At 39.2% G+C, this 26442-nt stretch overlaps 1 protein-coding gene across 6 annotated transcripts in view; it reads right to left on the bottom strand.

The window, feature by feature from the left end:
• trio (trio Rho guanine nucleotide exchange factor) overlaps nt 1-26442 on the bottom strand; it is a 341131-nt gene that overhangs the window by 39674 nt on the left and 275015 nt on the right. For 5 of the 6 annotated variants that reach the window (XR_004416575.1, XM_033048380.1, XM_033048393.1 and 2 more), the window contains 13 exons: nt 24176-24471; nt 21025-21195; nt 19617-19712; nt 18092-18246; nt 16428-16494; nt 13967-14070; nt 10805-10874; nt 8162-8251; nt 7489-7581; nt 7033-7083; nt 4967-5044; nt 2395-2586; nt 139-319 (listed from right to left, as the gene is read on the bottom strand). Coding sequence is in view for 5 of the 6 variants with exons in the window: in XM_033048380.1 (XP_032904271.1) it covers nt 139-319; nt 2395-2586; nt 4967-5044; nt 7033-7083; nt 7489-7581; nt 8162-8251; nt 10805-10874; nt 13967-14070; nt 16428-16494; nt 18092-18246; nt 19617-19712; nt 21025-21195; nt 24176-24471 (1644 nt within the window). In the remaining variant the exon portion in view is untranslated. The remainder of the gene's footprint in view (nt 1-138; nt 320-2394; nt 2587-4966; nt 5045-7032; nt 7084-7488; nt 7582-8161; nt 8252-10804; nt 10875-13966; nt 14071-16427; nt 16495-18091; nt 18247-19616; nt 19713-21024; nt 21196-24175; nt 24472-26442) is intronic. The other variant, XM_033048401.1, reaches the window with a different exon arrangement.

The raw sequence follows: 26442 nt of genomic DNA, 5'->3' as shown, positions 1-26442 counted from the left end.
CAACAGCATTCCACCCTAATCCTTGGTGTAATGTGGGTCATGCATTAACTAAAGTGGGTGCAAGTCTGAACAGTTAACATAAGAAAGATAGAAGAGGTCATGTTTAAGTCAACCTTCAGAAGAAGAATCTGTAAGTACCATTTAAAAAGTTGCGCTGGTTTTCCAGAATTTGATTGATTTCATGGATCCACATTTGTCGAATTGTAGGATTGGATGCTTGTAGAATGTAGATTTCCACACTGCCATCTGCTGATCGTGAGGTAAGTCCAAATTTACACGGATCATTATCCACATTCTCTTCCAGGCCAAGGCAACTCACCTAGAACACAATCAGTAAGCTCTCACCCAGACCAATAAATCACATTTCATCAAGTCAGGACATTCATGCAGAAGCAAGAATGGATGCAAAATTATATAACACAGGTGATCTATTACAATTAATAATGGGAGGTACAGGTGCACAACCTTTTATCCGGAGTTCCGGAAACCGAAAAACTCCGAAAACCGGCCATTTTTTCCAGGATGTCGTCTGCACACCAAAGCTCGCATTTGGCGCCAAACATGACCCGAAACGACCCACGGTCAACCCAGGTCTGTACCAAAGATCTTATAGCGGAGCTTCGCTATAAGATCTTTGGTCTGTACTACTGTAGCGGCTGCCTCCTCCCCAGAGACCGGGGAGACACTTAAACATCTGTAAATCATTGCTTAAATGTTAGTCAGTTAGTTTGAAGGGCTTTTATGTGAAGGGGGCGGGGGGGGGGTGAAGGGGGAAACTTTAATTCTTAGTCCCCTACCTGGTCGGAGAGGCGGGGAGCGGGCAATGCCTTACCGGGTCGCCGTGCAGTAAGCTCCGGAGCGCTGTGGCCGCCAACTCCCAGCTGGGGCTGCGGGCGTCCGGCCGCGGGCGGCGCCGGTTGTAGCTCCGACACCAGCAACTCTACCCCTGGCTGCGCGGTGCTCCAAATCCGGCCGCGGGCGGCGCCGGTTGGAGCTCCGACCCCGGCAACTCTACCCCTGGCTGCGCGGCGCTCCAAATCCAGCACGGCCCGCGGCCGGACGCCCGCAGCCCCAGCTCCGCGATGTTGTGTGTCGGCGGCCACAGCGCTCCGGAGCTTACCGCACGGCGACCCGGTAAGGCATTGCCCGCTCCCCGCTGGTATCCCAGCGCTGCGACGCCGCCGACTCCCAACATTCGCGGAGCTGGGGCTGCGGGCGTCCGGCCGCGGACCGCGCTGGATTTGGAGCGCCGCGCAGCCAGGGGTAGAGTTGCCGGGGTCGGAGCTCCAACCGGCGCCGCCCGTGGCCGGACGCCCGCAGCCCCCAGCTCCGCGATGTTTTGAGTCGGCGGCCACAGCGCTCCGGAGCTTACTGCACGGTGACCCGGTAAGGCATTGCCCGCTCCCCGCCTCTTCGACCAGGTAGGGGACTAAGAATTAAAGTTTCCCCCTTCACATAAAATCCCACCAAAATAACCGACTAACATTTATGCAATGATTTACAATGATTCCCCGGTCTCCGGGGAGGAGGCAGCCGATCCAGATTTTTCAAGCCGCCCGCGCTACCTACCTAATCTACGCTAAAAAGCTTCCTTTCAGAAAAACCCGAAAAATTCCGAAATCCGACAAGTGTCTGGTCCCAAGGCTTTCGGATAAAAGGTTGTGCACCTGTAATTACATTTGGTACAAAATCTGCTGTATTTTTGGCCCATAATAAGATCAAATAATTTTTACTCCATAATGCACCGATATGTTTAATATCATAACATCGCCCCAACAACAGTCTTTCTAAACTAAAGGTGAGAATAAGGAATGAAAAATTAATGGCGAACAATTTACAGTCAGGAAATTATCAGAGAATGTTCTCATTATAGAGAGAGGTTCAGACAGTTGATAATTATACAGACTCTGAAATTAGGCTCGCACTTGCATGAAAGTTTTTAAATAAAATATTCCATTAGGTTAGAATAATGGTGGACGTCTGTGATTACATGGGTCCAGCCAGTTATTCCATGAAGACTGAAATGTGATGAATAAAACATCTGATTATAATCTCAACAGTCCAGAAATCCAAATGTTTTCTTCAACTTGCAGGAGTTATCTGCATTGCACTGTCACATTAACCAGGGGTTTATGTTACTTTATGCACGATAATTCATGAATAATATTCTGGCAAATTGGAAAATGTTATTGATCTATGATTGGATTGCATGATACATCTGTGATGGATAACTTGCTACATGATGAGACCACAATGGCACAACCGCACTAACTCACGGACAGTTCCTTTGCTCAATTGGAGGCCAAATAAGATGACTGAATTAATTTAATTCCAACATATATTTGTAAAGGATAAATGGTAACTAGTACACAAAAAAACAGATTATTAGATTACCTTGATACTGTTTTTAAATAAATAACCAGGCATGGAGAAGCCTTTTTTCTTATCTAAAGGTTCACTGAATATTGCAATTTGTTCAAACAGGAAGATTCTCCGCTCTCTACTGCGTGAAAGAAGCCCAGCATCCTGATCTGCAACAAGGAAGGTGTCCTGGAGAAGTAATCTCCCCTGGGCTATAATTTTGCCCTGAAAACAAAGGAAGAAACAACATTTACCTCTGGATTTCCAAAGAAAAAATGCACAGATTTTTAAAAAGATTAAAACTATCAATTGTCTATATAATTAAAAAAAGGATTGCGTACACAGCCCAAAGGAAAATCAAGTTTTATCTAATTACAATGGTTGGAGTGTGGAATTAAGGTACAAATAGCTGCTTGAACCACAAACGTATCAACAAATCCTAATCTTCCTAAGCAAAGAGAAGATAAACTTATTCATACTGCAGTTCTCTTCACAATGATCAAAATGTTCTTCACCCTGAGGGAAACACATTTTTGGATTTATCTAACCAAGGACAGTGGGGGTTGTACAGCTACAGAGTACATTCAAGCAAAGATTGATAGAATTTTAGACAATACGGAGATGAAGGGTTCTTGGGTTGTTACAGGAGAGCGGTACTGAATGGCAGAGCAGGTAAGACGGACAAATGGCCTACTCTAGCTCTTACAATGCCCTCCATAATGTTTGGGACAAAGACCAATCATTTATTTATTTGCCTCTGTACTCCACAATTTGAGATTTGCAATAGAAATATCACATGTGGTTAAAGTGCACATTGTCAGATTTTAATAAATGCCAAGGTACACAAAAATGCTGGGGAAACTCAGCGGGTGCAACAGCATCTATGGAGCGAAGGAAATAGGTGACGTTTCGGGCCGAAACCCTTCTTCAGAAATAAAAGCCATTTTGGTTTCACCATGTAGAAATTACAGCAGTGTTTATACATAGTCCCCCCATTTCAGGGCATCATAATGTTTGGGACACAGCAATGTCATATAAATAAAAGTAGTCATGTTTAGTATTTTGTTGCATATCCTTTGCATGCAATGACTGCTTGAAGTCTGCGATTCATGGACATCACCAGTTGCTGGGTGTCGTCTCTGGTGATGCTCTGCCAGGCCTGTATTGCAGCCATCTTTAGCTTATGCTTGTTTTGGGGGCTAGTCCCCTTCAGTTTTTTCAGCATATAAAAGGCATGCTCAATTGGGTTCAGATCAGGTGATTGACTTGGGCACTCAAGAATTGACCATTTTTTAGCTTTGAAAAACTCCTTTGTTGCTTCAGAAGTATGTTTGGGATCACTGTCTTGCTGTAGAATGAACTGCTGGCCAATGAGTTTTGAGGCATTTGTTTGAGCTTGTGCAGAGAGGATGTGTCTATACATTTCAGAATACATTATGCTACTACCATCAGCAGTTGTATAATGTAGATAAGTGAGCCAGTACATTCAGCAGCCATACATGCCAGACCATAACACCCCTACCACCGTGTTTCACAGATTAGGTGATATGCTTTGGATCTTGGGCAGTTCCTTCTCTCCTCCATACTTTGCTTTTGCCATCACTCTGGTGTAAGTTAATCTTCGTCTCATCTGTCCACAAGACCTTTTTCCAGAACTGTGGTTGCTCTTTTAAGTACTTCTTGGCAAAATGTAACCTGGCCATCCTATTTTTGCAGCTAACCAGTGGTTTGCACCTTGCAGTGTAGCCTCTGTATTTCTGTTTATGAAGCCTTCTGCGGACAGTGGTCATTGACAAATCCATACCTGACTCCTGAAGAGTGGTTCTGATCTGTCGACTGGTGTTTGAGGAATTTTCTTTATTATAGAGAGAATTCTTCTGTCATCAGCTGTGGAGGACTTCCTTGGTCCGCCAGTCCCTTTGCGATTAGCAAGCTCACCAGTGCTATCTTTCTTCTTAATGATGTTCCAAATAGTTAATTTTGGTAAGCCTAAGGTTTGGCTGATGTCTCTCTAACAGTTTTATTCTTGTTTCTCAGTCTCATAATGGCTTCTTTGACTTTCATTGGCACAACTTTTGGTCTTCATATTGATAAACAGCATAAAAGTTTCCAGAGGTGATGGAAAGACTGGGAGAAAGACTAGGTGCGGAGAGCTCTCTTATACCTGCATTAAGGAGGCATTTAAACACACCTGAGCAATTACAAACACCTGTGAAGCCATGTGTCCCAAGCATTATGGTGCCCTGAAATGGGGGGGACTATGTATAAACACAGCTGTAATTTCTACATGGTGAAACCAAAATGTATAAAAATACCCTTTAATAAAATCTGACAATGTGCACTTTAACCACATGTGACTTTTTTCTATTACAAATCTCAAATTGTGGAGTACAGAGGCAAATGAATAAATGATGGATCTTTGTCCCAAACATTATGGAGGGCACTGTATTTATTACAATCACAGGAATAATTATGGTAATAATGAAAAAAAAAGCATGGTAAACTATTCTAAATCCGATCAGTTTTATGCTTTTACTAATAATAATATAGGAATTAACCTGGCATGTTCATAATCTTGTACACTTTTAGGAACACAAAAACTTACATCAAATCCTTGAAGCCGTCCAACATTCATCATATCATTGCATCGTTTTGGTACGATGCACATGACTTCCACAGCTTTCTGTATATAGAAGAAAGGAAGGAAATAACAGCTTATAATAGTTTCAGGTTTAATTACATATTATAATATCTAAAATGTTTTTACACTTTCAAAAGCATCTTTCTTGGTTATATGATTCTCTGCTGGTTGTAAAAGCTGAAATTAGAGATACCTCTGTGCAAGATGCTTGTAAAAGTCCTCTGGAGTCAGAATTTTTTCTTTCTCTTTGAAAGTGATTTCCCACATCCTTGGTTTTATTTTTCTCTCCAATTTCTCACCTTCATTCCCAAATATAAGTACATGCAGCCAAAATAAGCTGTTCCATATACAGCAGTCAATAATATTTTTGTTTACCTAATTAATTGATTACTGCAAGGCACTCTGACCAACCTTTGCCCAAGGAAAGCAACGTGGCTTTAATGACCACTGGGCAGTAGTAATGGGCAGTGGGCAGTGAGTGGCAAGACGGAAGGGTATCCCCTGCACGGTCATCAGCATGAGAGGCCTGGGCCATTTGACTAAAGGTATCCACCAAGCTGGCCAAATGTCTGTGTAGTTGTACGAGATCAGAAAATTAGGCTTCCAGGGATTTCGAGGAACATTCATTGGACTTGATACTCCTGGCCATGGGGCTTTACAGTAGAGAGAGAGCAAGGTGAGGCCAGGTCTCAGGAGACCCAAGAGCTAGCCAGTCACAGGGTGGCTCTCTCAACCCTCAAGGTCCACAAGGATTTCACACAAAGTAATTTTTCTAAACTTACCATGGCTTCTTCTGGGTGGTCAGTTCCTCCCACCCTGGTTCAGCCTTCAGGTCTGCTGTTGTGGCATTGATGCCATCAGTGGGCTGAAACCTTCAAATGATTTCAGATTCCCACAGAAAGTAGCAGGAGACTTGAGCCAAGGCCACATTGGAAGATGGCAAAAATCGTAGAACAATTGAGCAATGCCAATAAAGGGGTTCAGCCTAATTTAAACACTACTACACACTATTTTCTCAGAATTTTCGTAAACCTCACAACTGTCTTTATATTAGTCATATTACTTCATGAAGAATGGTAGGAATAATAGCTCCTTACATTTAGTCAGAACCTAGTAAAAAATTCTGTCCTAAATTATATACTATGTAAAATGGACCAACTCTGATAATAGCTCTACTATTGATAATTAAGAGTCAGCTTCAGACTCTGCATTTAACCAGTTTCCTTGAACACTTTCCGAAGCCAATAGTGAATGAATATATCGAAAAATAACTAGGCAAACGACTGATATTGTTTGTAAATCTCCCCTCAACATGGAAGGAGATGGTTTTTAAAACTATCTGAAAGTTCCAGTTGCTCTTACTAGATTTACTTAAAGTTCAGGATTTACCCAGCTGCCATGGTTTGGAACGCTGATAAATGACCTGGAACTCCACAGGCTAGTCCAATAATTTAACCACGATGCTAATGTAGGCAGTAATGTATCTAACGTTCACAAACATTTTGAAAACTTATAATACTGCATCTTAAAACTCTTAATAAATCAAAATAAACAGAAGAAAACACAAAAACAATTAAATAGATTTAAATGAATCCAATTAAATAAAATTAATATAATTTATTTTTATACTTAGCTTTCTTTTTAACAGTATTCTGCTTCACTCAAATGAATATTTGCTGTTTTGCCATGTCTGATCTGGCACAGATTCACCAGGCAGAATTCCTCCTGCGATTACTGATAAACCATCAGGGTTTACACAGTTTTGGTGTATAGTGACAATCAGCTGTACATACTTTTGGGGCTTCCAGTTATGTACATGTTTGCATAAAATACCTCAACTTACACACTAATGTAAAAAAGGTCAGTGCTGACTATTCAGTGCAGAACTGTTGGATTTTTAGTGGATAATTGCTCTATTGGCTAAATGTTTAATTCAATCTCATCATACTATACATTTGAGGAATATATATTGATACTACTTCCATCACATTGTAATTATTAATTTTGTCATTGGTTTGATTGAACAATACCTCTAGCTCTGTTATATCTGCAGCAGCCTTCCTGGAGTATTTAAGGAAGTCCTGCATATTGAAAAGAAATAGGATTAGCTAACATATAATCTAATAAACCAGAAAACTTTCTTTGGAATGAATATCCTCAAATTACTTGAAGTATTAGAATAAATTTTATATTATTGACAACTTTCCCATTAACAAAAACAGATAGCATCTTATTATTTTTATTGTCAATTGCTTAAATATATTCAGTTATTTTACACATTTAGCTTAATGCAGTTAAATATGAGAGGGTTCCTGCAAACTTATGAATGAACTATCAACAAAGTATTTTAGTTAACATTATGCACATGAAAAACCTAAATGTTGTCAAACTGTATCAAGTGCTAGCATACTTATTTGCAAGGATGTAAAATATAGTGCATACTCAGTAATAATTCTTTAATTCCAGGTTTCCATTGAAGAGCCTACCTTCAGCAAGAGTTGGTATTTCATTATACGCTGTACAGGTTTGATTAGCAGGTCAGTCAATTGGAGTCGATGACCAAGCCGCTGTTTTACATCCTTAAGACATTAAAATTAATATTAACACATTTTTTTTCTAAACTTCGGTGTAATAAATGTAAAGTTATATTATACTCGTATGCTAATCATTTCCACCTCGGTTCTATGACATTCAACACCCTCTGGCCAACTATCTTTAGTATCTCAAATGTAACTACAGAAGAAAGTAAAACAACCACGACAATACCATGTAATATTTGTAGCCTTTGGAAAAATATAACTTTAAAATTAAATTATAATATTGAATATTGTAAATATATAAAGAACATGCACATTGAAGCTGTTTAAATGCTTGTGAGTTACTCAGAGCATCACCAAAAGTGGCTGGAAAAATATTGCCTGGACAGGACAATTAGAAATAAAGATTATAGATATTATCATCTCAAAATTATGAGGTGTTTTGATTCAATATACAAACCACAATATTTCACACCAGATTACATACAATAAAGGTATTTATCATGCTTTATACATTTACTACAGTAAATTTGGGATTGTTCAACTTCTGCCGATTCATATTTTAAAATTCACATCTATGATCTTTTCTCAAAATTCAAAACAACATATATAAAATACTCACCTCGAAATAAGTGTCAAGATATTCAGATACAATGTACTCAGATTTGGGTTTATTTTGACAGTAAACTATATACATATGCAGTCTTCTTTCCTTTTTAATTGAAATAGAAAAAAAAACAATACTGTAAATCCACTTTGAATAAAAATCAACAAAATTACTTTTTCCTTATCTTTCCTAATTTGAAGAAATATTTTCAGTTGCGTAACATGCTGCTATTTGTGTTTGTATTAATTATTTGGGAAACTATACACATTAGGTTTGTTCTGCTGCATATTAGAAAATACTTTCTTTAGAATGATGCTTTCTTTAAAAAAAAGTTACATTTATTATTGGAGGCCAATACAGTCTACTCTTGTTATTATGGACCTCTTTATAACGGATTTAGGTTATAGTGGATGGAGCATCCCCACAGTAGTCAGACACCGCTGTCTTTTTAAGATCACAGGCCTTTAGTTACACTGCGGGAGGCCATAGAAATTGATTGCTTCGATTGACACGTGCAATGACACAAAATACTGGAGTAACTCAGTGGGTCAGGCAGCATCTCTGGAGAGCATGGAGAGGTGACGTTTTGGGTTGAGACCCACCAGTCGATTGCGCCACGCATCAGACGAGGTTGAGACCCGCAGTGGTGCCGAGAGACACAGTGCCAACGTTCACCATCTCCAGGACTCCCCAAGCTGCCACCAACCTGCACTACCACCCCAGTCACTTCCAGAACAGTCCTGTCGACCTTCACCACCAAGCCCGGCTGCCATGACGGACCTACTGTCGCTAGGCCGGCCCATAGAGCTTCTTGGATTCCAGGCCCAGTTCCAGATTAAGAATCTGAAGAAGGGTCTTGGCCCGAAACATCACCTCTCCATGTTCCCTAGTGATGCTGTTTGACCCACTGAGTTACTTCAGCACATAGTGTCCTTTTGTGTATTAACCAGCATCTGTAGTTCTTTGATTCTACCACTTGTGCAATCATAATCTTTTTCTCGGTAATCCCTTACTCAGTTATAGCAGGCAATCAGCAATAACGGACACCATTCTCACCCTATGATCTGTTCTAACAAGGGTTCACTGTAATATACTCAAAGATTCAGATTCAGATTATTTAATGACCACACAGTCAAGCTGGTGGAATTCATATTCAGTACAGGATGTTACACAATAGGCTGATTCCCGTCAAACATAACATAAAACACAAACAACATACAGTATACAGTACATGCACGAGGTGGCTTTGTGATATTATCATAGAGTGTTCAGAGTTCGAATTGCATATGGATAGAAACTGTTTTTAAATCGTGATGTTTTGGCAGGCAGTGAGCTGTAGCGCCTCCCTGAGGGCAGCAGGTGGAAGATGTGGTGAGCTGGGTGGGAGGGATCAGAAATGATTTTCTTCACCCTTGACACGGACCGTTTGAGATTGAGTGATTCTATTGATAGGAGGGAAGTGCTGATGATTTTGGATGCTTTGTTGACAATGCGCTGTAGTTTATTACGGGAGTGAGTGTCTAAACTGCTGTACCAAACTGTTATTGATGAAGTGAGCATGCTTTGGATGATGGCTGTGTAAAATCGGATTAGGAGATGTTTCCTCACTCTGAACTTCTTGAGCTGACGGAGAAAGAAGAGTCTTTGGTTGGCTTTTTTATAAATGTGATCTGAATTGATTTTCCATTTGAGGTTATTGCTTATGTGAGTGCCAAGAAATTTGAATGAGTCAGTGGTGGATATGGGTTCGCCGGAGATGAGTAGGGGGGTCTTGGGTTGTGCCTTACGTCTGAGATCGATGATAAGTTCATGGGTTTTTGATGTGTTGAGTAGGAGGTTATTGTCTGTGCACCAAGTGACTGCTTTGTGTGTTTGAGTGCGGTATTCTGTTTCGTTGTTGTTAGAGATGAGACCTATGATGGTTGTGTCATCTGCGTATTTGTATATTTTGACTGAACTATACTGGGATGTGAGTTGATTTGTATAGAGTGAGAATAACCAGGGTGACAAGACGCAGCCCTGAGGGGCTCCTGTACTGAGGTGCAGAGGGTGAGATATGGTGTTGTGTATCTTCACCCTTTGTTGTCTGTTCCAAAGGAAGCTATGGATCCAGTGACAGATGCAGGGGTCAATGTTCATGTCCGTTAATTTATGGAAGAGTTTGACCGGGTTGATGGAGTTGAATGCAGAACTGAAGTCCATGAACAGGATGCGGGCGTAAGTGTTGCCGGTTTCCAGGTGTTGCAGAGTGTGATGGATGGCCAGGTTGACTGTGTCTTCTACTGACCTGTTGGCTCTATATGCGAATTGATATGGGTCCATGTTGGAGGAAGTGCTGGTTTTGAGGTGAGCGAGAATAATGCACTCAAATGACTTCATGGCCACGGATGTAAGGGCAATCGGTCTGTAGTCATTGAGGCAGGATGTTGTGTTAGACTTGGGCACAGGAATGATGGTGGATTGTTTGAAGCACTGGGGCACTGAACATTGGCAGAGTCTGGCCTGTTGGTAAAATGTGCTTTGTCTTTTAAAATTATCTGCTTTATTATTGACATCACATGTGCAGAAGGACCTATGGATGTGAAGGCTGAAATTCTGCAATTAAACTTTTGTAAGGTAAAAAAAGAGGAGGAAATACTGTTGCAAATTGTAACTCACATGTTTGACAAAGAGCGAAGCTAGTTTATCAGGATCCTCAAGGCACTTCTCCAACTCACCAAGAAAGAAGCTAATGATAAATATATAATAAAAAATAAATCAAGAGAACAAGAGTGCTTTTTGTCATATGCAATGGATATGGACTGGAACAATGCAAGTCTTATGTGTTGCAGCTTTACAGGCACATTATACAATGAATTATCGTTATTCTGACTAAGCTTTACATAATAGCGCAAAGACCAAAGTAACTTGCTGAAATTCAATAGCCAGATTCAGCTATTAATTTTGTCTCAGAGTATTAGACCATACCCTTGAATCTTTTGTAAGCAACCCCAGATCTCCTCAGATGAGGCTTTAGTTTTGTAATCACGTCAAGTCAAATCAAGTTTATTGTCAAATGCACAACTGCAGTGAGATGCAGGTACATCGAAAATCATGCTTGCAGCAGCATCACAGGTACACGGACTCATCCTATTCATAAAAACAATAATTAACCTAACTATAATAAAATTTAAATGTTTCTTCCTTCTGAAAAATCAAATGATTTGTACATAGAAATTGTGAAAGAACAACCTTCTGGGTCTTTCAAGGAAAAAAAGTTACATATTGGGTGAAAATAAATGAGAATGTTTCATTTACCAGAACGCTGCCTGGAATAAAGGCTTTAAGCTAACGGGAGAGATTGGATAGACTTGGATTGTTTTTTCTGTAACTTCGGTAGTTTAGGGGAGACTCGATATATTTGAAATTATTAGAGGCATAGACAGGGTAGACAGTCAGAACCTTCTCCCAGGGTGGTAATGCCTAACACCACAGGGCAGTGCTATAAAATGAGATGGGGACAACTTAATGAAGATGTGCAGGGCAAGTTTTTTTTAAACAGAGTAGAGGGGGCCTACATGGAAGTGCAGGGAATTGAGGAATATGGATCGTGTATAGGCAGATGAGATCAGTTTAACTTGGTATCATGTTTGGCACAAACACTGTGGCCCAAAGGGCTCTTTCCTGTGCTGCACTGTTCAATACTCTGTTCAATGTGTGAAAAGAGAATATGTGATACACAAGATTCTATGAGTATTAAGCTTTAAAATGTAAATGGTGAGGCCGGAGGCAGATTAGGCCGTGAAGGATTTATTTCATGGCTTCAAACTCCGAAAAAATGATACACTATCATTTCTTGAGTAAGAAATATGCCTAATTTGCAAAATCAGTATAATGACAAAAACATTAAAAACTATGCTTTTTAACTCAGATGTAATTTTCGTTCACAGCATGTAAGCTGACAAAATGTGGCTGTTCACTTGGAAAGGGAATTGAATGTATAAGTAGGAAGATTATGCTTGTTACACTGGGATTTTGTGAGAGTACACAGAGTTATGGTATCCTTATTAGAAAAAGATTATTAATGCAATAGAAACAGTTCTGAGAAGGTTTATTAGACTAATACTGGAAATGGGTGGGTTGCTTTTTGACAGGAAATGAAGGGCCAGGCTTTTATCCTTTGGAATTTAGGAAACTTGACTAAAGCATATGAAATTCTGAGCAGTCCTGAAAGGATAGATGTGGAGAGAATGTTTTATCTTGTGGGAGGATCAAGAATTAATGTTCACTGTTTAAATAGGGATTGAATATTTAAGACATGGATGTGGCAAACTTTTGGACTGCAAGTCATTCAAACTCTCTTCCTCAAAAGATGTGTGGAAGCATATTCTTTGAATCTTTTTAAGACAGAGGTAAATAGAGGGCGCTAATGTCTTCATGTAGTATGCTACTACATCCCAATTGCTGACCACACCTCAGTTTTGTGTTAAACTTTTACCCGGCACACAGCCATGCAGCAAAGCGTTCTGCAGAGGAGCAGGATTGAGTTGAAAGTAAGAGGCAAAAGTCAGAAAATAGAGAGTCAACAAAACCCAAGGCTGATGCTTAAACATTCCTTTGTTTAAAATTTTATTAATTCAATCATTCAAAAAACAACGGTTCCAGCTCTGATCCTCTGACACAGTCCTAGAGACTGAAAAACATTCACATCAAGCTATAGGTTTTCGGTTCCTAAGCCAATTTCTTATCTCTTTTGCTACATAACCCTTTTAATCGATGGGGCTCAATTTTTCAACGTCTTTTGTGTTTGACTTAGTCAAATGCTTGCTAAAAATCCTTATAGTCGACATCCACTGCATCTTGCTGCACCTTATTGAAAAAAATCACCATCTTTTATCCTTTTACAAACTGCACGTGCTTTACTTTATTGCCTTAAATCTCCAATGTCCTCTAATTGTTTCTGATTATTGATTCTAAAAGCTTCCTCATCGTCAAAGTAAAACTAACTAGTCTGAAGGTCAAGGAAGCAGTTAGTTTATCGTCTGCTTTGGTTTGGGTAAAAAATAAGGTAGATACAAAATGTTTCTAGAGATCACGTTACTGTTTAGTTCCAAAAGTTGAATTTAATTTTTCTCACCATAACTCACTTATTATTCTCTTTTAATCACAATTATCTGTCACCAGTGAAGTATTTTATGGCAGAATGATTGAGGAAAGACTGTTCTTACGATTGAATTAAAAAAATGTCAATTTAAAATAGTCACAAAAAAAGAGAGAATAATTTATCAGAAATATCTTTATATAGAACTAAATTACCATCGAGAAATATGAAGGAAAATGTAGAAAATAATTTGAAACAGACAAGATCAGAGATATAGCAAGAAACTGGAATGATGAGAATAGGCACAAAATACCATGACAATACCATGTGTGAGAAAATCAGCCAGATCTACTCCTTTTCTGGATCCCAATTTGTCTGCATTTAATTGCTTCCAACAGTGCAAGAAGATCCACGTTTTAGAAAGGATGAAAAACCACAAATGAAATTATACAAACATTTTCAAAATTTTCCAATGTACCTTGGCTTGGCTGCAAATCAGATTTTCCATTGCCTGGAGAAGATTCATTAAATATTTGTAGTTTTTGTATACAACAAAATCTGATTCTGTATCCGTACAGACTGTGGATATTGGGTCAGAATATGTATAATATAGTGTGCTTAAAAACTGGCAGGTTTGACTTGACTGGGAAAAGATGCAGACGACTACTCCAAATGTTTCCCAACAGTTTAAAATCACTCACTTTAAGCTCAAAGAAAGGCAAAATAATAATTTTACATACTCTCTGTGCCAGTCGTAGATCTGATGTATGTTACCAAACACAATCTTTTCTTTCCCCTTCATGTCATCGGGGACACCATCTTCTTTCATCACAGCTATGTAACCCTGAAGAGAAAAACATTTATTTCTGTTATGTTTATGCCTTTCGAATGATAAATATGCACATTTACAAGCCACAATTGCAGCATCAAAACTAGTACTGCATTTATTATGTGTAAGAATAATAATAATAAAAATAAATTTTATTTATGGGCGCCTTTCAAGAGTCTCAAGGACACCTTACAAAAATTTAGCAGGTAGAGGAAAAACATGTAAGCGGAATGAAATAAATAGTAGAGACATGACTAGTACACAAATTAAAGACAGAATTCAATTCAAAACACAATATGAGGCAAATCAAGCACAGATGAAAAGGGAGGGGGACGTGGGGCTAAGGATAGGCAGAGGTGAAGAGATGGGTCTTGAGGCGGGACTGGAAGATGGTGAGGGACACGGAATTGCGGATCAGTTGGGGGAGGGAGTTCCAGAGCTTGGGAGCTGCCCTGGAGAAGGCTCTGTCCCCAAAACTGCGGAGGTTGGACTTGTGGATGGAGGGGAGGCCGGCTGATGTGGATCTGAGGGACCGTGAGAGTTGGTAGGGGGAGAGGAGGTCAGTGAGATATGGGGGGGCCAGATGGTGGAGGGCTTTGTAGGTGAGGACCAGGATTTTGTAGGTGATCCGGTGGGAGATGGGAAGCCAGTGAAGTTGTTTGAGGACTGGAGTGATGTGATGCCAGGATTTGGTGTGGGTGATGAGTCGGGCGGCTGCGTTCTGGACCAGTTGGAGTCGGTTGATGTAGGTGGATCTGATGCCAAGGAGAAGTGAGTTGCAGTGGTCCAGTCGGTAGGAGATGAAGGCATGGATGAGTCTTTCAGCAGCAGGAGGTGTGAGAGAGGGTCTGATTTTGGCGATGTTGCGGAGGTGAAAGAAGGAGGTTTTAATGACATGGCGGATGTGAGGCTCAAGGGAGAGGGTGGAATCAAAGATCACGCCAAGGTTGCGGGCCTGGGGAGATGGGGAGACAGTGGTGCCGTCGATGGTGAGAGTGGGGTTATTGATTTTGCTGAGTGTGGATTTGGAGCCTATGAGGAGGAATTCTGTAAGAAGGAACTGCAGATGCTGGTTTAAACCAAAGATAGACACAAAAAGCTGGAGTTACTCAGCGGGACAGGCAGCATCTCTGGAGAGAAGGAATGGATGATCTTTTGGGTCGAGAACCTTCTTCATACCTGCCCTCAATCATTAGTAAAGTAATGAAAGGTGTTGGCAACAGTACTTTCAAGTGACACTTACCCTGTAATAACCTGCTTACCAATGTCCAGTTCCGGCTTTGCCAGGGCCACTGGACTCCTGACTTATCACACCCATTATACAAACAAGCAAGTTTGCTGATGATACTAAAGTGGGTAATTTTGCACATAGTGAAAATAGTTGTGAAAAATTGCAGCAGGATCATGATCGATTAGCCAAGTGGGCTGAGGAATTGTTGATGGAATTTATTACAGAGAAATGTGAGGTGTTGCATTTTGGGCAGTCTAATATGGGCAGGACCTACACAGTGAATGGTAGGGTTCTGGGGAATGTTGTAGACTAGAAAGAACTAGGAGTGCAGGTGCATAGTTCCTTGAAGGTGAGTCACAGGTAGATAAGGTGGTCCAAAAGGCTTTTGACATTTTGGCCTTCACCAGTCAGAGTATTGAGTATAGAAGTTGGGAGGACATGTTGCAGTTGTATCAGACGTTAGTGAGGCTGCATTTAGAGTATTGTGTCCAGTTCTGGGCACTATGTTTTAGGAAAGATGTTGTCACGCTGGAAAGGGTACAGTGAAGATTTACGAGGATGCTGCCAGGACTAGAGGGTCGGAGCTATACGGAGAGGTTGAGCAGGCTGGGACGCTATTCCTTGAAGCGCAGGAGGATGAGGAGTGATCTTATAGAGGTGTATAAAATCATAAGGTCATGTGATAGGAGCAGAATTAGGCCATTTGGCCCATCAATACTCCGACATTCATGGCTGATCTATTTCTCAATGCTAACCCTATTCTCCTGCCTTCTCCCCATAACCCCTGACACCCAATTAAAAAGGAATCTGAGGGGTAACTTTTTTACACAAAGGGTGGTGGGGGTATGGAACAAGCTGCCAGAGGAGTAGTTGAGGCAGGGACTATCCTAACGTTTAAGAAACAGTTAGTCAGGTACATGGATAGGACAGGTTTAGAGGGATATGGACCAAACGCTGGTAAGTGGGACTAATGTAGTGTGGACATGTTGGCCAGTGTGGGCGTTGGCAGTGTGGACCTGTTTCCATGCTGTATTACTCTATGACTATCTGCTACTTTCAAAATAGGGCTGTTGCAATTCTTTAACCACACAGAGTAAGTGCATAATACTGGACATTTGTAATGAATTACATGCAAACCCACCTCTACCACGCATCCCAGGTCCCTCACGTAATCACGCTCAGTTTCAACCAACTCCTGTAACACATAGCTACAAGAAGAAAGTTATTAGATGATATTTTTAAAAATATATAATTTTGGCTTAAGAACAGCATCTCATATAGAAACATAGAAAATAGGTGGAGTAGGCCATTTGGCCCTTCGAGCCAGCACCGGCATTCAATATGATCATGGCTGTTCATCCAAAATCAGTAACCCGTTCCTACTTTCTCCCCATATCCCTGGATTCCGTTAGCCCTAAGAGCTAAATCTAACTCATCCTTGAATACAACTATGTAAATGTGTCTGTGAAGCATAGTAATTGTCTTATGGACTGTAATTGGCTCATGTCACAGCCAGCCAGCATTGAGGAGCAACGATGTGCTCGTGATCCACTTTGTAACTTACCTCACACTGAGCTGGAATTCAGTCCCTTAGACAGGTCCTGAATAGCAACGGATATAGTGAGCACTGCTGTCAAATTTACTTCGCAAGTTTATTAAGCCTTTTTCCTCAGCATAACATTCAGCAAAATACAAGACACAATAAAAATAAACTATTAAAACATAATTATGTAATTAAGCATTTAAATATATTTAGAAATCTAAAATGTTAGAAAACACTTACAACAAGTACATTTACTTTAATTTAATCAATATAAAAATTTGCAAGTTACCTGAAACATTTATGTCTTCATTGAAATGAATGGAGGATTTGAACCTGCACCAGATCTAACGTGACAGGTTCAGTGGGCAGATTTCCTAATTGTGAGGAAACTTAGATGTTGGTGCTCCATTGCTAGACTCCACAAAGAGTTCATTGTTGGAGGAGGGCAGAATGACAGTTGTGATAAAATTAGGGATTTTGTATTCATACGTGTTGTCCGTAAAAGTGCTCTGAACTGATAAAGGGAACTCCCTGTAAAATTGCTGATCATTGCTGAGCTCATACAAATAGATGGGATAGGCAGAATTATATAAATTTGTTGATATTTTATTTTATGATGATGTGTGGATTGCAATCATGTCTTTAAATTTGTTCAAGTACCATTAAAATAATGAAAAACAATTTAAAGGGCCTGTCCCACTTACGCGACCTTTACAGGCGACTGCTGGCACCCATCATAGGTCGCCGAAATTTTCAACATGTTGAAAATTCAGCGGCGACCAGAAAGATGCTACGACTCTTTGGAGACCTCTCACGACCATAGGAGACCTCTCACGACCATACAGGCGACCCCTGGCAACATGTCACGGGTGACTTCTCACGACCATACAGCCTGTATGGTCATGAGAGGTCTCCAAAGAGTCGTAGCGACTCTCTGGTCGCCATTGAATTTTCAACATGTTGAAAATTTTGGCGACCTATGACGGTTGCCGGCAGTCACCTGTAAAGGTCGCTTAAGTGGGACAGGCCCTTGAGGAATAATCCTAGACAAAGACAAATGATCACTGCAATAATTCCAAACCTGCCTATTATTGTAAATCATAACTTATCCAATTTATTATGATGTAACCTTCAATGAAGCGTACTAAGTAATGTCATATTCTGTCCAAATGAATAATAGTTTGAAGAAATTTTCATTGAAATATATTTGCTCATCCAAACTAAATGAATAATACATTGCTGTTAATGGTGAAATTACTTACTGGCGCCTCTTCAAGGAACTCGATTTCCTTTCTTCCATTTCATCAATGGGAGAGGAGGAGGAAGTACACAGCAAAGAATTATCAGATGGGTTGAAAGATGGACTGCTGCTGTCTGCTTGATCAACAGAGAGGGACGTTGGACGATCCTCCAGAGCCTGTAAGTTATTTATGAATGCATGAAAATATAATTTACCAGTTTTAGTCATTGTAATACAAAAAAATTAATTCCAGCTGTCTGTTCGATTGTTGTTACTTTATTTACAACATCATATTTTGAATATATAACTGTTTCTAACTGAATGTAAACAACCCGAAGAAAGTACGTGTACTTTGTCGTTGAGAAGGTTGTGGTGGCCTTCTTAAACGTGTGAAGGTTGTGCAATGGTGCAAGTATCAAGGGAATTCTACCATTCCAATACAGCCACCATGAATCATTGGACACTGAATCAAGTTAGTAAAGTTGTGCTAGCAGCCTTCTAAACCGTACCCTGAATTTGAATGCAACCCTGACTGAAAAGTCATACAACGAGACCTGGGTGTCATGGTACACCAGTCATTGAAAGTAGGCATGCAGGTGCAGCAGGCAGTGAAGAAAGCGAATGGTATGTTAGCATTCATAGCAAAAGGATTTGAGTATAGGAGCAGGGAGGTTCTACTGCAGTTGTACAGGGTCTTGGTGAGACCACACCTGGAGTATTGCGTACAGTTTTGGTCTCCTAATCTGAGAAAGGACATTCTTGCCATAGAGGTAGTACAGAGAAGGTTCACCAGACTGATTCCTGGGATCTCAGGAATTTCATATGAAGAAAGACTGGATAGACTCGGCTTGTACTCGCTAGAATTTAGAAGATTGAGGGGGGATCTTATAGAAACGTACAAAATTCTTAAGGTGTTGGACAAGCTAGATGCAGGAAGATTGTTCCCGATGTTGGGGAAGTCCAGAACAAGGGGTCACAGTTTAAGGATAAGGGGGAAATCTTTTAGGACCGAGATGAGAAAAACATTTTTCACACAGAGAGTGGTGAATCTCTGGAATTCTCTGCCACAGAAGGTAGTTGAGGCCAGTTCATTGGCTGTATTTAAGAGGGAGTTAGATGTGGCCCTTGTGGCTAAAGGGACCAGGGGGTATGGAGAGAAGGCAGGTACAGGATACTGAGTTGGATGATCAGCCATGATCATATTGAATGGCGGTGCAGGCTCGAAGGGCCGAATGGCCTACTCCTGCACCTATTTTCTATGTTTCTATGTTTCTATGTTAGTCATCCCTTATAGGCAAAATTGCATATTGCCACTTCCTGTTAACTGGTGGAAATGCTGAAATAGTGCGTTGAGGGGGCGGGACCTAACGGGTCGCATTTGGTCTAGTTAATTCTAAATTGGTGCTCAACTTTTTTACATTAAGAAATAAGATATACATTGTAGAACTGAACATTGCTACACTGTAGGATTAGACATTCACTGGAAGAATATCAGAGAGTAGTTGAATTAATTTAAATCTGTGACAATAAATAAGTATCCCTCTTACCATTTTACTTTTCACGAGTTCCTCAATAGCACTAACAAGCTCTGCTGCACTGGGTGTCTCTGAACTGGTGGGGCGTACTGATAAGCGTGAGGATGCCTAAGGGAAAAATAGGGAGAAAGTTCACTGAAGGAATACCCTCTTTTGGGACACCTGCTATGAAAGCCAAATAAATAAAGACTAAACAAAACATTATTAAAATACTGTGATTAATCATCATTAAAGGACATCCAGGTATTTCTACAACACATTTGTTGAGATTTACATTTTTTTAAAGGGGACAAGGCTCACCATATCTGAGGCATCCTCAAAGTACATTCGGATGTATGGATTTGTTTCCAGACCAGGACTGCAGGAATTTAGGAGATCTCTGGCCTCAAAAGCAATCTGACGTCAACTTATGTCTAGTTGTACAAAAGTGCATGCAGCTGGTAGAATATTGTGGGAACCAACAGTAAGGATTTCTGGGTAGGGAAACTGAGCCAATCAGAGTAAAGTTTAAGTACATGGTTTTTATGTGCTTCATGTACCATTAGGGTGCACAACAGACTGAATTTCCACATGATGGTTATAATTTAAAAAAACAAGGATACTTGTCAAACAGGAGGTTCGTTAAGCACAATAAACAACTTTCAACATTAATTCTTTTTTTTATTTAAAAAAAAGATTGATATGGTTAAGTTGAACCTTGCAGACGGCAAGCTTCACACAACATTTAGCCAAAGTAGCTGAGGAACATGAAAAGCAATTCAACAGAAAGGTCAAGACAGGAAGCATAATGATTTAAATGGAAAGATAAGGGAACTGAGAAAATACAGATACCGAACATAAATCAACATAATGCTGTGAGAGAGTACATTAAAAAAGAGAAAACAAATCAATTAGTTACTGCATAGAAGTTATCTTTTCACATAATGAAAGATTTCAAGCAAAATGTTAACACAATTTAACAATTCTTCTGTAACTAAAACCTTCAGTGAAGTTCTAAGCAAACTGTAAATAATTAGGGAATAGATCTATCACAAATGCAAAACTGCTGATTTAAAGTTCAATTTCACATACAATGAAAATAATATCCTCTTTAATTGTACTGAAACAATCTAAACATTGAATATTAACTATTGACAATTATAGTTCTGATGGGAAGTTTATTTAGAAGTGGAATTCTCCAATGTATTAATTCTCCATGGATTAAAAAATAAATTAAAAAGGTACTTTTCCAATTGTTTTACTTATGTCAATACAAATACTTCATTTACTTAACCTTAAATTTGTGAAGAATTATAACATCTTTAAAATCAAATAGGTAAATTAGAATCTTTAATTTTTGAAGGAACCGTCCATTAGGTTTACCTCAGAAATGTTACAATTAGCCTTTTGTTATATAAATTTGAAAGATGCAATGTCTTACCTTGTCATCCTGGGAATCAGGCTGGAGAAGACTGTGTTGCTGAATTGCCATTGGAGGGGGAAGAGGCACAGCATCTGCCCCCTCTTCACCTTCTTCTTCCCCACAGCTCTGCATTCCTGAAGACGATGATTTTGAAAGTGTGCCGCTGCTGAGTCCTTCATTTCGTCCCCTCTGTGAAGAGAAAAACATCAATACCAATAAACCCCGGTTCATCAAGGCAATCCTAGCTATTGTGATAATTAATGAAAGCAGGGAGGGATTCATCCTTGAATTGGTCATGGTAAGTGTGCAATACAACAGCAGTAGTGTGTTGCATTCCATTTCTGAAATCCAGTTCCATTGACCAACAGGACCTCATTTCAAAAGCAAAGCACAACATGTAGGGTGCATGCCCAAGATGAATCTCTGATAATTAAAGCCAAAAATGCCTAAATATGTCTTCAATTATGTAAGCACTGGCACTGTTCCAATTTTAGTGGTGAAAATTGGAATCCTTTCTCTCTTTTATTTGTTCTTGCTAATGGAGCCATATTACATCCACACCATTGCTGGATTCTGCTGCGGTTTAATACTGATATTCTCTGTTACATCTTTTTATCTTCTGAAAATCTAGATACTTTTAGTTATCTTTTATCTCCTCTTAGAAATGTAATGGTTCATTTCCCAGGATATCTTAAAACTGATTGTGTGATAATTTTATTTCACAGAGTGGTGAATCTCTGGAATTCTCTACCTTGAGTTTGTAGAGATGGGACCATTAGAAGTATATAATGAAGAGGTAGCTATATTTTTGAAAGTTAGGAGAATGTGGAACCACACAGATGTCGAGTTGAAAAAACAAAGGTCAAGAACAGCAGGTGGCTTAGAAATAAAGTGATGTTAAAATTGTGCATGAAAATGAAACGGTAGATGTGTGGAAATTTTTTAGTTAGAATCAGTTTTCATGGTAGAGAAAAATGATAAATCCATGATTATCTTGACCAAGTTAATACCAAGTTGGAAGGGGTTTACACAACAAATGTGCATATATCAGCAATGAAAAACATGTCATAATGAATGACGATCTTCAGGACCAGATAGTTTACACCTCAATTTCATAATTAGTAAAAAACGTTTCAGATCATTGGGAAAAGAAGTGGGAAATTATGCAAGGCTGTAACCATGAATCCAACGAATTTGTAAAGCGAAAGTCAATGTGATTATTTCCGAGCTGATTGATTGAAAAAAACTTTTTAAAGTAGTAACTAGAGATTTTTTACGGATGCTATTTATAAAGAAAGCATATCATAAAGTACCTCACATTTGACTGTTCACTGACACTGAAGCTCATGTGTTTGAAGACAACTTATTGACTTGACTAGGGAACTGTCCTCTGGCATGAGACAGAGAGAAAGAATAATGGACTGGTATTCAAATTGTCAGGATGCAACTTCTAGTATCCTGCTAGGATCCATTTAGAGGCATGACCATTCCCTGTACTTATAAATGACTCTGGTTTTGGGATTGACAGTCAAGTCTAAAATAAGCTGCATGATAAACAATGTGAATAAAAACATTATATTATGAACAGAGTTATGACTCTGCCACAGAAGGTAGTTGAGGCTAGTTCATTGGCTATATTTAAGAGGGAGTTAGATGTGGCCATTGTGGCTAAGGGGATCAGGGGGTATGGAGAGAAGGCAGGTCTGAGTTGCAGGATACTGAGTTGGATGATCAGCCATGATCATATTGAATGGCGGTGCAGGCTCGAAGGGCCGAATGGCCTACTCCTGCACCTAATTTCTATGTTTCTATGAAAAGTAAAGTTGCCAGGAAAAGGACTAAGGCTTATTATTGAGAGCAAATTAGAATCCAGCAAATGATGATCAAGAAGAGTAAAATAGGATACAATAGTAAACTAGCAAGAAGCAAAAGACAGACGAGGACCTTCTCTAGAAATGTCAAAAGGGAAAGAACAGCAAGGGTAAATATGATCCCTTTTAGACAGAGGCTGGAGAATTTATAATGGGGAAAACATAATGACAGAGGAATTAAACAAATACTTTGCGTCTCTCTTCATGGACGAAGCCACAGAAAACTTCCCAGAAATACTGGAGAACCATGTTCCAGTGCAAATGCAGAAAAAAAAGAAACCAGTATTAGTTTAAAAAATACTATTAAAGAAATTAATCTGCTTGAAACCTGATAAATCCCCAAAAATTCAACATCTCATCCTAGCATTTTGAGTGAGGTGGTTGGAGATTTAGGATACTCCAATTTTCATCTTCTAAAATTCTGTCGATTCTGGAATAGTTCTTGCAGGTTGTGGAGTCGCAAATGTGACTCTGCTATTTATGAAACAATTTAAGAAGAGACTGCACTTCTGACCTGATATTGGTCGTCAGGAAGGTACTGGGAACTAGGATAAAAAGATACAATATCAAAAGACTCAAAAATAATTAGTCTGAAATTAGATTTGTTTTCAATGGATGAAATCTGTAGCATTCCCTACCCTACAAGGCTCTGAAGGCTCAGTCATAGATGCCAAAACAGAGATCAACAGTTTGATGGATATTAAAGGAATCAAGGAATAAAGGCACAGAGCAGGAAAAATTAGATTGAGGTAGGTTGCCACTTATGACCGTGCCAGGGTAGGTTTGGGAGGACAGAATGGCCTATTCTGGCTTCCAAGTTTTGCTCTTAGGCTTTTAATTGAGTGAATGATAAATGTATTTTAATATCTGCAAACATGAGGTAATCCATTTTTGACCAAAGGACATTAGAATGAAAAACTTTCTAAAAATGAAAAAGGAGTGATGGCTCAAAAAGGTCCTGATACATAGATGATTAGAACATCTGCATATGTACAACAAATAATCATAATGGAATGCTTGCTTTTTTTATCAAGTAACCAAAAATATTAAGGGAAGTGAAGGAATATTGTATTTGCTCACAGATTAGCTATGATCTTATGAAATAAGACTTAAGGGACTATGCAGCTAGTACTTTTCTTATGATCCAAGGACAATGTGAAACACATGCTTATAAAATGTTTTATCAGCTTTTGAAATAAGAGTCTAATTACTTTATGAGCTTCTGGGTTATTTAAATTGTTTTTACTCTTAACCACTGTATACAATGTTTCACCACAATTTCAAGATCAGTCACTCACCTCATCCACTGTTTCTTCCTGGGGTATAGCTGCATTCTCATCAGAGTCCTTCTGAGTTCCAGTATCAGCACTTTTTCGGACATCCCTGCTCTTTTTGTGTTTGTGGGCCAGTTTCTTAACATGGCCATCTGCTTTTCCACTGCTGAGACGCCTTACAGGACTGGTGAGCCACTTCCTCAGAGTATTACCTGGGCGCTTTGGGCCTGGTGAACTTTGAGTTGTACTTACAGAGTGAGGCTGAAGTGAGGTCACTGAGGCAGGAGGACTTGCATCGTTGCTGGACACTGAAAGTGAATCTGTGGAAGAAAGCACAAATGGTAAAAATCTACTGGATACAGGAGTTGCAAGTTTACATGTGGCATTTCTCTACAACGGAATAGACCAAATTGAATGGTAGAATAAAGTAATCGGGTTTTACAAGGAAATAAACTGATTCAATGGTCCTTTTACATCTTTTGTTTTTGTACAAAGCAATGTATTGTGGGGATAAATGGGTTAAAACAAGATCTGCAGAAAAAATTTTTACGTGTCATTATTTATTGAACAAAATAATTCTATGCATGTTCATGAGAGTATCCTTCAGGTACTGCAAGTTGTTATTGACACACAATATTAAGAGGTTCTCACTGTTGTGGCATTCACAATCAGCAGATTCATAACAGATGGTGCACTTGACATTCAAAATCACACAGAAACAGGTGGCGGTCATTGGTCCACTAGTATTGGTGGGTTTCCTCCAGTGCTAAGATGAGTCAATGGCAGCTTTATGGGAACCTAGGACTGCCCTACTCAGCTCTGCAACTGTGATGTGCAGTATGATGGATGGTGCTGTATCAATCAATTGTACTCAAACAATTTGATGCAGGTGTATTTGTCAATTCAGTCAGGCATGCTGCAACTGAAATACTCTTAACAACGAACAGCAAAGTATGATATTCATAGCAGATTATGTACCCTGCCTTGAAGTTTAAAATGTATTTTTTGTTCATTAATTGCAAGCAGCTCTTTAATATTTGTTCAATACGTAAGTTACTTTGAAAACACATTTCTGCTAGATTGATATCATCGAATGATTTTCCTGATCAGTATGTCACTACACACATGATTGTGATCAAAACTTTGCACAACAATTATTCAATACATCTCCCTCTTCATTCTTAACAGGGATGACTAAAACATTTAAACAATAATAAGAGCCAAAACTATTTAGTGAGGTACATGATAGAATAAAGTGAATTAATACAGCTGGAGTGGAAGTTTTGTTCCATTACTTGTTATAAAGATTACAGCTGGAAGATAAATCTCAGAGAAAACTAATCAATATCTGAATATGAGAAAAGTTAAAATGACAACCATTCCTTCCCCCCCTCGCCGAGAGATTTAACTATAGATTTGTAAATTTTATTGTTATTTGATTTTTCAAGTGATTTTACGTATATCTCTACTGGGGGAGGTCTGTCGTTATCCCATTGTAAATCTAAATAACTGGATAGTCTTCATCTTTCATTACATTCAGAAAATGAATGCATACAATTCATTTTTCAGAAAAGAGAATAATCACTAGATGCACAAATTTACAAGGAAAGTTGACAACTATTTCGCTGCAGAAAGAAAACATTTCATTGAATTGGTAACTCTGACATCACTGTATTTATTTTCACTTTTTTTTCTTCTTTGAAACTAATTCTGAGGATCACCATGACCAAATATTTGCTTACAATCCAAATGCAAACATTTAAAAGTGATATTTTATTTAAGCTTTTTTTAAATTGCTTGCTTGAAATGTTTCCTCCAATTGCCAATATTCAAAACTAAATTAGTTATAAGTATGGCACTCCTTTGCAAGTTAATTTGTCTGTTAACATGGACCATGAGCTTGTTTAGTACATTATTTCAGAAATGATTTATAGTGACAGCAGCAGGCATCAATTTTATTTGTGCCTGATTTTTAATTATGCATCAGGTCAGAGATTCAGTGACAACATACAGCTGGGTCTACTTAAGTGAAAGGAGGGTGGTAAAATTAAGTTCCAAAGCCATGAGTGTTGCCTCCCTTCCACATCTGGTTATTCAGCCCTTAAGCCGCAATTTGATGAAGTCATGGTTCATACAAAGTCCAGATTTGTTCCACATTTTAACTTTTTGAACACAGATTAACACATAATCTCAGACTATTTTATAAAATTATAATTTTGTTCAACGTAGGATACAAAATAATGATTGGTACACATACCTGGACCAAAGAAGTTGGAGTATGAAAAAATACA

Source organism: Amblyraja radiata, chromosome 2 (assembly GCF_010909765.2).
Source record: "Amblyraja radiata isolate CabotCenter1 chromosome 2, sAmbRad1.1.pri, whole genome shotgun sequence".
Taxonomy (NCBI): domain Eukaryota; kingdom Metazoa; phylum Chordata; class Chondrichthyes; order Rajiformes; family Rajidae; genus Amblyraja; species Amblyraja radiata.
The sequence above is the reverse complement of the archived record's forward strand: the minus strand, read 5'-3'. Positions and strand labels throughout refer to the sequence as shown.